At 39.6% G+C, this 12,935-nt stretch overlaps 1 protein-coding gene across 31 annotated transcripts in view; it reads left to right on the plus strand.

The window, feature by feature from the left end:
• The first annotated feature begins 714 nt into the window (after positions 1-714).
• Positions 715-12,935, plus strand: part of SLMAP (sarcolemma associated protein) — a 148,728-nt gene continuing 136,507 nt past the window's right edge. For all 31 annotated transcript variants that reach the window (XM_019469959.2, XM_019469957.2, XM_019469969.2 and 28 more), the window contains exon 1: positions 715-1,485. In XM_019469959.2, the coding sequence (XP_019325504.1) occupies positions 1,288-1,485 (198 nt within the window). In that variant the 5' untranslated portion in view covers positions 715-1,287. The remainder of the gene's footprint in view (positions 1,486-12,935) is intronic.

A 12,935-nucleotide genomic window follows, 5' to 3' on the forward strand; every position in this document is an offset into this window, starting at 1 on the left:
GGCTGGACCCGTCGTGGCGTTCGGGCTCTAAATCCCCGCAGCTCGTCCGCGGAGAGGTCGGCCGAGGTCTTGGCCAGTCGTGGGGACTGGCAAGGGGCGGGTTGAAGGGGGTGCGGGCTGAGGCGGGCGGGCACCGGCGCCTGACGGCCGTTTGTTTTGATGTTTTCCCCACCAGGTCGGAAAGTTTCCTGCCTTGTCGGGCACAGCCTGAGCGTGTTCCACCGGCCGCGAGTGGTGGAGGCTGCGGCGGACCCAGCCCGGGGCCTCCAGGCCTCTCCCCCAATCTCCGGGCCAGCCTCCCTCCCCCACCTCCTCGTCCGCTGGGAGCTGCGGCTGCCGTCCCTGAGATGCGACCCTCGTGGGGGCGACCCTGAAGGAAGGCTGCCCGTGTGCTGAGCAGCAGCCAGGAGCTCAGACGTCCAGGGACCAACTTCCTGCGGGCCGAGACCCCCCAAGCCTCCCCGGGGTTGCGCCTCGCTCGGTCCGCACCGGCCTGCCGAGCCGGATCCCCGCCCTGGGCGCGGGGACGCCCGCCAGGTGCCCGGGAGTCCCCACTAGGCCGCTGCCCGCGCCTCTGCCTGTCCCCGTTCCTCGAGCCAAGGACCCCAGCCACCGCTGCCTCGGCTCGTGCCAGGGACCCCGTGCCACCTCCCGGGTGGCCTCCGTGCAGCAAGAGCAATGCAGACTGTCCCGCTGGCCGTCTAGACCCCCTCACCGACCCCCTCGCCCCTGTCCTTCCACTCTCGAGGCCCTCGAAGACGGGCGGTGGCTGCCCAGAGGTGCTCGGCTACACCTTCCTTCGGCCCAAAAGGACCTTCCTGGCCGCACGGAACCGACCCTTCCTTCATGCTGCAGTGCTGCAACATTTCCGCCACCGAGGGGGAAAAGCGGCCGCGATCCCAAACAAAACACAAGAATTGGTGTGTGACTCATCTGCTTGGATACCTCCAGTCCCTGAACTGTCTTCCAGGAGTTTTCTTAGCCGGAGCTGACCGATGTTTGAGCCTTTTCTTCCCAGGGAAGAGGATGGACTGAAAGCTGCCAGTCGGGGACTTTGTCTGATCAGGGCGCTGCTGGGTTTTAAAGGAGGTGATGGGGCTTGCGCTGGCTTGTCTTCCTACTCAAGTGAAGAGTTGTTGATGTTCACTGGTTATGCTTAGACAATGCGCAGTTTGTTTTAATTTAAAATTTTGGGGGGGATAGGGGTATAAGCTTGTGAAGGGCAGTCCGGATCCGGTGGAACTCCTCTTTGTCCCTTGGTAGGAGAGACACCCCAGTCTGTCCTCGATGCCGTCAGCCTTGGCCATCTTCACTTGCCGCCCGAACTCGCACCCATTTCAGGAGCGCCATGTCTACCTGGACGAACCTATTAAAATCGGCCGCTCCGTGGCCCGCTGTCGACCAGCTCAGAATAATGCTACCTTTGATTGCAAAGTGCTGTCAAGGAACCACGCTCTCGTCTGGTTTGATCACAAGACGGGCAAGGTAATGTCACCACGTTATCTAACAATCTTTACTTTTTGTTTCCCTTTGCCCTTTCTGCGTAATATATGCAGGATCCCAGCGTTGCACCCAGAGGAGACTTTCAGCAAGGCCATGGAAGCAACTTTTTGTGTGTCTGATTCTATTGGAAGTTTAGTTGAGGTGGTTGAATGGAAACAGAGAAGGTACTGTAATTAAATGCCTCGGGAGGGCGATGGCATCTTGATAATGTGGTCATTCCCAGTGAAATCGCAAACCCTAATTCATTTCGGAAAACTAGATAGTGAAACTTGGCTTCTTGCTTCCAGTCTTTTTAGAAAGGCGAATTTGCGGTTCAGTGCTTTAGTAAGCAAGCAGCAGTTTCCAAAGCAATGCAGGGAATCTGTGGCTGGTATTACACTGAGGCTCAGGTGTCTCAGTGGTGAGATGTAGTTAACACATAGCTTTTAATTGAGTGCAGATCAGGGTCTTCCTAGTAAGGACAGTTGTTTGTGTAAATTTACATTTTTGAAAGATTTGATACATATTTACCCATATTTAATTTGCAATTTTAAAAGCTAATTTCATTTAAGCACTAATAACTGTAACTTTACATTTTCAGTTTTGTTTGCAAGATGGATGAACATGCATATATTGCTTTTGAAAATCACTTTTTGATGTTCCCTGCAAGAACTTATAAAAAATACTTAATGCATACTTACAGAGGTGATTTTTAAAAATCAGTGTTAAGAAATTAATTTATTTGAAATTATTTCCCAGTTCTGTCAATTGCATTACCTCGATGTGATAGGATGAATTTAATGCTCTTTATTTTAAGTGTGACTCTTTTGCATTTTATATTGGTGCCCTAATTTATTCTGTAGTGGGTGCTTATATTTTAAGAATGCAAGAAAAAAAAATAAGGCCTTTTTAATTTTTAAAACTCTTTATGTGTGTGGAGAATATACTAAAGAACTGATTTTTGTCCTTATACCTCAGGTTTTAGTTAAGCTATTGTATCAGTTCCAACTTAGAGTAAGTTATGTAAGACTGATAGGAATACCTTGGGTTTCACCTCCTGACTTTTTGCTCTTTCTGAGTTAAATGATTAGGTCTTTTTTAAAAGAAGAATTTAAGTCTTGAAGAGTAGGGTTTTGGAATGAAAGAAGCCTGAGCCTAAAAAACAAAACAAAACAAAACAAAAAAAAAAGAGAGAAAACATTATTTCTGTTGCTACTGAATTAAGGAATTATTATATAAATCATTTTTTAAAGAAAGGAGGAGAAGATTATGCTTGCATAATACCTATGCCCTACTCTGTGTGTAGGATGAGAACTGAAAAATATGTTAATTTTTCTGTATAACACCAGATGTTCATTTACCTATGGAACAGACCCTTTTTTTCTCCCTGGAAACTAAAATTTGGATGCCTAAAAGACTTCATGGATTACCCATAAGCATTTAAAGTGAGTGTTCACAAAACTCATCTTTCCAGCTATCAAATTCAAACATCAGTTAACTGCTAGTGTCCTAACTTAATCAGCTTTACCTTTTTGTCTAAGCTAAGGTCCAACTTAATCAGATAACAGGTTTCCTTAAAGTACATAATCTGCAAATGCACCTTCTTTGATACACTATTCAAAGGAGACTCAGATTTTTTCTATTACTTATTTAAAAAATAGTGGTTATATGAACAGTGTGTTTCATGGCTATACTAAAACCCTCACAATAGGTTATTTTAAGATGGCTAAGGATAGATCAATAGTGAGTATTGTATAAATTGAGATGACGTTAAAATTTTTAATGGAATTTGTAATTAGAAAAAACTTTAAAAGATGTATAGCTTATTTCCATTTTCACTTTTTTTCTGCTTTAGCTAGAAACACTTCAGGACATGAAGTCATTACTTTAGGCATAGATATAATTATTGATTGTTGTACAAACTAATTTAGTTAAAGCAAATAGCCTGTCAGATTTTGCCATGTGATCAAATTGTTTTATGAATTATTTAAATTTTAGGTTTGAACAGACATATTTTTATTGAGCACCTATTATGTGCCAGATATCCTGAGATACACAAGTCCAAAGAAAACCCATAGTTCGACCAAATATTACTTATTGTTTTCTATGTGTGAAATTTCCTGTTTGAGGATTTCTCCTAACAAAAGTCACTGAGCCTAATATATATTCCCAGCAAATTTCTTTGTACAACACCAGAATCCCCTCTTCTGCAAGCATCACCTTAGGCAAGTTTGTATTTTTATTTTATTTTATTTTATTTTATTTTATTTTATTTTATTTTATTTTATTTTATTTTTGGGGGGGGGAGAGAGAGAGAGAGAAAGGGAGAGAACGAGAACGAACATGAGCTGGGAAAGGGAAGAGAGAGAGAATTTTAAGTAGACTCCATGCTGTCAGCACAGAGCCTGACATGGGGCTCGAACTCTCAAACCGTGAGATCATGACCTGAGCCAGAATCAAGAGTCAGACGTTTAACCAACTGAGTCACCCAGGCACCCCCAAGTTTTTATTTTTCAAATGTCTTCAAACTTTAGTTTTGTCTCCTGGGGATAATAATGGTACCTACTATTGTTTTGAGGATTGAGATAATCATGTAAATTACTGAGCACCTTTTTGGGTCCTTATTAAGAGATCAGTACTTAGGGAGGAGGGTGTTTAAGGTGGGGAAACAGGGAACCATTTAGGCAGCTCTTTGCAATTTGCTGTATTGCTGTGGAGTCTTAGGAAGGTAATGACAATTGTTTTTCTTTCATGTGATGGCATATGTAGAAATAATTTTTAAAATTGAAACAAATGAAGTTGAGAACTTTGTTCAAATTGGCACTTTCCCCGGGAGGTGGAAAATTGGAGTAATATGCCCTTTGGTTGACTTTTACCTCGTGACTTTTGCATTTGGCACTGGCCATTAAGGGAGACCCATGAAAAGCTGGAGGAAGTAATGGGGCATTTGGGTGGCTCAGTCGGTTAAGCATCTGACTCTTGATTTTGGCTCAGATCATGATCTCACTGTTTGTAGGTTTGAGCCCTGCATCACGCTTGGTGCTGACAGTGCGGGGCCTGGTTGGGATTCGGTTTCTTTCCCTTTCTCTCTGCCCCTCCCTGCATGCTCTCTCTCTCTCTCTCTCTCAAAAATAAATAAAGAGCTGGAAAAAGTAATAAACACGCAGCTTTCTGATTATTCAAGTAATACATGTTCGTTGTAGAAAATTTGGAAAACATAGGCACATGGAAATCTAGGTGATGCTTTTTTAAAAAATGTTTATTTATTTATGTATTTTGAGAGAGAGTGTGTGAGCCTGATGTTGGGCTCAATCCCATGAACTGTGAGATCGTGACCTGAGCCGAAATCGAGTATCGGTCCCTTAATCGACTGAGCCACCCAGATGCCCCTAGGTGATACTTTTTTAATGCTAAGTGTGTGGAATGTGTTATGGTACTTAAAACCTGCTTGTTGGAGAGCAACAGCTTTGTGACAAAGTGGAATTTAATAAGTTTTCCCAAATCATCTACTTAGGGGTATAGCAGTTGGTTTTTGCCCTGCTTGGATGCTGGCCCTGTGTACATCCTTCACTTCTTTTTGGAGGTCAGGCTCTTGAAATAAGGTGGCAGATAATGGAATGTTTTTAATCCTTCCATTGTTCCAAGGTACCACTGAAGAAGCAAATCTCACCATGTGGTGGTTACATAGAAGGGATAGTGAGTGGACTACCTCCTGATTTCGGTGGTCCCACTTGATTTGAGGCTTTATGGACAAGTGATAGTCTAGTGGTTGATACAGTAGTCTATTTCCACTCTTAACTCTAGTTTACTTAGTAATTAGTAATAAGTGGTAGTAGTAGGAGTATTCTACTTCCAGTTTCACTTTTTTACTTAAATTCTATGCGTATTTTTGAGCACCTGTTCTATCATGATCTGTGTTAGTGATGAGAGGGAAGAAAACGACAAAAACTGGGAAGAGATTGTTACTCCTTCTTTCTAGGAACCTATGTTTTAGATAGAGAGGGTGACTATACACTTTGAGAATAGTTGATTGAGACAAGATAGTATTAAATAAGTTTAAGTGGCAAGAGTGATGGTGTTTTAATTCGACTTTAAAATAGGGATGGATAGTTACACACTAAGAAAAGGTATCCTTTTTTGGGTGGTTTTTGTGTGTTTTGAGGAGATGAGAGTAAAATAAAACAGACAAAAGCAGATAATTTTGAATGAGTTTGACATCTTCCCATCACTGATGAAATCGATTTTGTTGGATTCGAGAGTGTTTTTGGAGAGTAGCTATGGGTGAACATCCATTCTGTGTGATGTTTTGTTTGTATCTCTTTTTTATACTTAGTTGTCAGACCATGAAACAGAGGGTGTGTCTGCCTTATATCTGTCACTTATTTTGTATAAAGTAGATGCTGAGTAACTGAAGCTGAGTAGATAGTTGTGGAGTACCTTAATTACCAAGGGCATGGATCCATGCACTGTGGGAGACCAGGGAAAGTTCTGTGCGCTGACATAACGGAACCACCATTTAAAAGTGATACAACAACAATATGTAGGGAGGCCTGGAGCAAGGGCAAATGGGTAACTGCTTAATTAACACTTGTTGTGCACTAACTATGTACCATGTCCTGTTCTAACTGCTTTACATGTTAACAGTTAATCCTTAAATAACAATTTAAGATAGGTGCTTATTTTTCCCATGTTAACCTTTGAGGAAATTAAGGCACAGAAAGATTAGATTAGATTAATTTGCCTAAATTCACATAGCTATTAAATGGTAGAGCCAGGATTCGAATGTAGGCATTTGGACTCTTAACTCTAGAGAGTCTAGAACCCAAGCTCTTAACTTCTCTGCTATTCCAAGGCTTTGTAACAGTTTAGATATGATGTCATTTTGTAAGGGCATAGACCAGGCTCACAGTAGGAATAAAAATGATTAAATGCCAGAAAGTGAGAAAAGACAAATATATTATTCTTGCCTATTACGACTTGAGCAAAAAGAGAGGTTCTGTAAATTCTGGAGATTTTAGGGATGATTCATGGATGAGATAACAATTTGAGATAGACCTTAGGACTTAAAGTAAGGCAGATGTAAATAACGGATGTAAATACCAGGAGAAGGAGTTTTGGGTGAGAAGAATTACTGAAGTAAAGGCATAAAAGCAGGTGTGATATGTCACATTCCAAGGACATTGCAAGGAAGCCATTGAAAGAGAAGAATCTCCAGAATTTGATAGCCAAGATAATTTCTTCTTCCCCGCATCTAAATATGACAGCAGAGATCCTGGCCTCAGCTTTTGGAAAATATCAGATCATTGATTTTATTTGTTTGTGTATTGCTTTACCAGATTTTTTTGTTGATAGAAGTAAAAATGTCATTAAGAGGTGCTGGTTTTTGTGAGAAAGCGTTATAATCGACCAATGTTATGTTTAAGACACGTTGATGTAAACATGTTTAGAAGGCTAAGTTGTATATCCAAAACAGATTCATTTCACACTTTTCACAATAGTGGAAAATTAATGAAACATTTTATCTATCCAAGCTGTTAAAAATATGGGTGGTGTATATACTTGAAACCTTTTTTTTTTTTTTTTTTTCCTGCTTAGGTATTTGACTTTACTTCTTAGGTTGAATCTACTCTTTGCCTTCTCAGGCTCCTATTTGTTTTTTTCAAGTGGTATTTATGTTAGAGCTTAGTATCTATTCTCTTTGGTAAATAGGGAGGAGAGTGTCTGTCATTTAGACTTTTAAGTGAAAAGACTGAGATTGGTTCTTAATCTATGTCAGTTACTTAAATCAAGAAAAATGATGGCATTTGTTAGCTGCGGAAATGTTCTAAGGATTCTCCTGCTGGTGCTTCTCTCTCTGCCACTACAAATGAATGAACAGTTTACAAGTCTCCTCAAAATTCTTAATTGCTGCCCTGTTAATTTTTAACTTGATGTACAAACCCATTCAAAATCTCTCTCATTTCTCCTTTTTCCAGCTCCATCTTCTCTTACTCTTTTTTTCCCTTTGCCCCAAACTCTGTGCAGTAGCTGTGTGACAGTGCTCACTGTTCCTAGAACAAGTGCCGCTGTTTTGTCTTCCAGAATGACCTTTCCCCTTCATCCCTCGAGGCCCAGTTCCAATGTGAAACCTTCCTTAACTCCCACTGACTAAAGAATTAATTGCTGCTTCCTTTACACTTCCATAGAACTTTGTATATAATTTCATTATGGGACACAGACAACAAAATAACTATAATGCAAATGTGCTGTTGCCCTGCCAGATGTGAGCTCTTGAGAACAAGGGGATAGGCACTACACAAATGTTTGAATGAGTGATGTCTGAACAATGGAGCAGTCTGTACTTCTACAAACCCTGAGGGGGGTCAAAGGGCAGAAGGTCATTTGAGTTAGTTCTTAATTTGAGATCATGGACTCAATTACCAATAGGTAGTCTTTGTATAAATCATTCCTTATTGAGAATTTGCAGTGTGCAAGATGCTTTGCTAAGCGTTTTGGGACCATAGATAATCTTGTGTTTAGTGATATTAATTTTGAGGTATTACATACATATCCATTCTCATGCAAAATACTACTTTTGTTTTAAGGATTTTATAGTCAGAGTACTTTCTTATTTCACTTGATATGTGTAACACTCTTACACGTATCTAGGAGGTAGGTAGAGCAGCTACAGGCTGGGTGCATTTTATCCTAAGGGAGTTGGATGTTTAGAGGTTACTGGTACAAGGTCATCTATTAGTAACTATGGGAGTTGGGACCAGAATCTACATTCTACTCTACTCCCCTCAGCCCCCCCCCCCCCCGAAATGAAAGCCAACTGCTAGACATTTATTCTAAACTATCTTATGGACTGAACAGTTATTATAATGAAAATTTGCCTTTTGCTCTCTTGAAAAATAGGCTAAGTTATAATTTTCTGGGAGCATAACTGAAATCGTATCATATGACAAGACTTTCAAAGACTGTGTGAACCTGAGTTAATTATTTCTCTGAGTCAGCTGGTATTTTTTAAACATACCTCTATTACTTCCAGCAGTAAATATATTTTTTCTTAGGTTTGCATTCAGGCAACTGATTTGGATTTGGGTGTTTATGCAAATAACTGAAACAGCCTTGGAAAAACTTGCCTCCCATGTAAATCTTTTATCCTTAAGGAGTGTGGCTGATAGGTATAAAGAAGAAAAGTTGAAAAGTTTGTATAGGCATTTGAAAACATGGAAGTTTTTGGTGATTAGTACTGTATTCTTTGTCAATTATTTAATTTGGGTTAGATTTTAATTTAAAGCTGTAAGAAACTTTGTTTTCTTATTTACTTGTATTAAGGTTTTGTCAGTACTTTCAGGTTTATAGGTTTGTCTACATTTATAACTACTGATTTTTTCTGGCTGAGCCAAGCAGAATGAATTTCCAATATGGACTTTTAAGCTGTTACTTCTTATTTTTTACTTATGCAAATATCAGGAATACATTCTCAAAAATTCAAGCAATAGGAATCTATATAGAGAATATATATGTCCTCCTGAACATAGGTACCTCCCATCCTCCTTCCCTACTACAGAAGTAACTGTTATTATTAGTTTGGTATATAATTTTCAAAACTTTTTTCTGTGTATTTACCTACTTGGGTATGTAGGTAAAGAAACATAGTTTTCTGTTACTTTTTTCATAAGTGATTGGATGATAATTTAAAATATACTTTTGGGGCACCTATAGGTGGCTCAGTCAGTTAAGCTTCTGACTCTTGATTTTGGCTCAGGTCGTGATCTCGTGGTTTGTGGGATCTAGCCCCGTGTCGGGCTCATGGAGCCTGCTTGGGACTCCCCACCACCCGTCTTTCTTCTACCCATGTGCACGTGCACTCTCTCAAAAGAAATGTTTTTTAAAAATGTACTTTTTAGCTGATGATATTAAGTGAATTGTGGTAGGCTTATCTGAAATATGTTAAATGCTCTGAGTTCTGACCAGCATCCAGACTTCTGTAAAAGTGATAGCTATCATTTATTGAGTATTTACCAGGTGGTGTGCTAAGAGTTATATGTATTATCTCATTTAATCCTCACAACAAACTTCTGAAGTAGGTAGTATTATTATCCTGTTTACAGATGAGAAAACTGAGGTTCAGAGAGGTGAAGGAATTTGTTCAGGGTAACAAAGATGGTAGTAGAGTCAGGATTCAGACCCCAGTCATCTGATTGTAGAATGTGCACTTTCGACCACTCTGTTGCTTGCTACCTCAGCGCTCTTCATCATTAATCTCATCACCAGCCTGTTAGTGAAAAATAGATCAGAAGAAAAAAAATGCATTAAATAAAAACCTTATTGTCTATTAACTCTTAGATATTTTGATAGTAAATCTGTTTAGTATTTTTTTTTTTAATGTTTATTTTTTTGGGGGGGAGGGGCAGAGAGAGAGGGAGACACCAAATCTGAAGCAGGCTCCAGGCTCCGAGTTGTCAGCACAGAGCCTGATGCGGGGCTTGAACCCACGAACCTTGAGGTCATGACCTGAGCTGAAGTTGGACACTTAACTGACTGAGTCACCCAAGTGTCCCCATCAGTTTAGAGTTTTAATTGGAGATTAGTTCCTCAAACAGTATTTATTAATCACTTAATATTTTACATATTGAATAAAAACAACTCTTTATGTGTAAGGATACTGGAGTATCACTGTTCAGATACTATAATAAACAAAAAAATGATACTTTTTTTTTTTACATCAGATAATTTCTAAGTTTAGTATGTTTGGAGGTTGTGTTTTATTTATTAAAACAATTTTTTTTCAATGTTTATTTATTTTTGAGAAAGAGAGAGAGCGTGAGCAGGGGAGGGGCAAAGGGAGAGGGAGATATGGAATCTGAAGCCGGCTCCATGCGCCGAGCTGTCAGCCTAGAGCCTGACGCGGGGCTTGAACCTGTGAACTGCGAGATCATGACCTGAGTCGAGGTTAGATGCCCAACTGACTGAGCCACCCAGGTGCCCCAGGAGGTTGTGTTTTAAATAGAATGTGTGTGGGGGCACACCTGGGTGGCTCAGTCGGTTGAGTGACTGACTTCGTCTCAGGTCATGATCTCACGGTTTATGAGTTCGAGCCCTGCGTTGGGCTCTGTGCTGACAGCTCAGAGCCTGGAGCCTGCTTCTGATTCTGTGTCTCCCTTTCTCTTTCTGTCCCTCCCCCACTCATGCTCTGTCTCTGTCTCAGAAATGAATAAAATAAACATTAAAAAAAATTTAAATAGAATGTGTGTGTATATGTGTATGTATGACCCCCCCCATAAGTAAATCTATTACAGAAAAAATGACTATTTTGTTTTTTTATTGTTTCTTGAAATATTAACTATAGTATTAGATGCTAGTTATAAAGTTCCTTCTGTTTCAAAAATTAAGGTCTGGAAAACAAGATCATGCTGTATGTTACCAGTATAGGAATGGTAGTTACGCTTGTAGAGTAAACAAAATTTGTAGTTTTGAATTTTTTCAAACAGTTTGCATGGTAAAACGGAATGTTATAGAGTTGCCATCTAACCTAGCAATTCTACTCCTATGTATATACCCAAGAGTAATGAAAGCATATGTCCATACAAAATCTTGTATGAATGTTCATAGTAGCATTATTCATAATAATAAAAAAAAGTGGGAAGAACCCAAATTTACCATCAACTGATGAATGGATAAATAAAATGTGGTATACCATGTAATGGAATGTTACTCAACAGTAAAGTGGAATTATGTACTTCTACATAGTACAGCATCGATGAACCTTGGAAACACTATGTTAAGTGAAAGAAGCTGGACACAAAAGGCCACATGTTGTATTCTATTTGTATGAAATGTGTAGGATAGGCAATTCCAAAGAGAGAAAGTAGATTAGTGGTTGCCAGGGTTTGGGAGTAACAGGGAGTGTGATGGTTAATTTTATTTGTCACCTTGGCTAGGCCACAGTTTCCAGTTTTTAGTCAAATACCAGTCTAGATATTGCTGTGAAGGTACTTTTAAAATGTGATTAGCATTTAAATCAGTAGATATTGAGTGAAGCAGATTATCCTTCAGAATGTGGGTTGGCCTCATTCAGTTAGTTGAAGCCCTTAAGAGAAAAAACTGAGGTTCTTCTGAAGGAATTCTGCCTTCATAGAACCATCATACTCAAGATTGCAATAGCAACTCTTCCCTGTGTCTCTAGCCTGCTGGCCTGCCCTGCAGATTTCGGACCTGACAGTCCACACAGTCACATGAACCAATTCTTTGAAATAAATCTCTCTGTTTATATACACACATCCTATTTATTGGTCCTGTTTCTCTTAAGAACCCTGACTAATACAGAGAGTGACTGCTAAATGGTATGGGTTTCTTTTTGAGATGACGAAAATGTTATGAAATTGATTGCGGTGATGGTTGCACCACTCCGAAATGTATACTTTAAATCAGTGAATTGTGTGGCGTATGAATTATATCTCAAAAAAGCTCTTCTAAAAAAAAAGAATGTTAGATGGAGTAATAGCTTAGTGAAAACAGATTAGGGTGTAGGAAGTAGAAGAGTGCAGAACAACTGTTCAAATGTGGGTGGGATTAGCAGAGCTGCTTTTGAAGTGCCATGTAGCTTAATATTTGTCACTACTTCCTTAGTGTACCTTATTGGTAGACGTTTGTTCTAAAAACTTTAGTAGATGGAGAGGGTTTCCAATATTGAAATGTTTATTAATATGCACAGTTTTGATATTACTGGCGAGTTGTAGTATCAAGGTCTTAATGTGGGAGTTGGGAAATGGTGGAAAGATACAGTTTAAAAGCTCCAGTCTGAATCTGGGAAGCGTAAGGTAATTTATTTACCAGTGAATCTTTTTTTAATTGAAGTATAGTTGCATACAATGTTGCATTAGTTTCAGGTGTACAACATAGTGATTGTACTGCTCTATATATTGTGCTATGCTGAACACAAGCGTTCCTATTACCATCTGTCACCATACAATGCTGTTACAATACCATGTTCCCTATGCTGTACCTTTTATCTGCGTGACTATTCATTCCATAACTGGAAGCTTGTATCTCCCACTCCTCTTCATCCATTTTGCCCATCCCTCCACATTCCTCCCCTCTGGCAACCATCAGTTTGCTCTCTGTATATATGGGTCTGTTTCCGCTTTTTGTTTGTTTGTTTATTCATTTATTTATTTATTTATTTATTTATTTTTTATTTTTTATTTTTTGGTTCCACATGTAAGTGGAATCATGTACTATTTGTCTTTCTCTATCTGGCTTATTTCACTTAGCAAAATACCCTCTAGGTCTATCCATGTTGTCACAGATGGCAAAATCTCTCTCTTTTTTTATGGCTGAGTAATATTCCACTGTGTGCATATGTGTGTGTGTGTGTGTGTGTGTGTGTGTGTGTGTATACACACTACATCTTCTTTATTCATCTGTCAAGTGGACACTTGGGTTGCTTCCATATCTTGGCTATT

Source organism: Panthera pardus, unplaced genomic scaffold, assembly GCF_024362965.1.
Source record: "Panthera pardus isolate Hobbes unplaced genomic scaffold, ASM2436296v1 HiC_scaffold_8, whole genome shotgun sequence".
Lineage (NCBI taxonomy): Eukaryota > Metazoa > Chordata > Mammalia > Carnivora > Felidae > Panthera > Panthera pardus.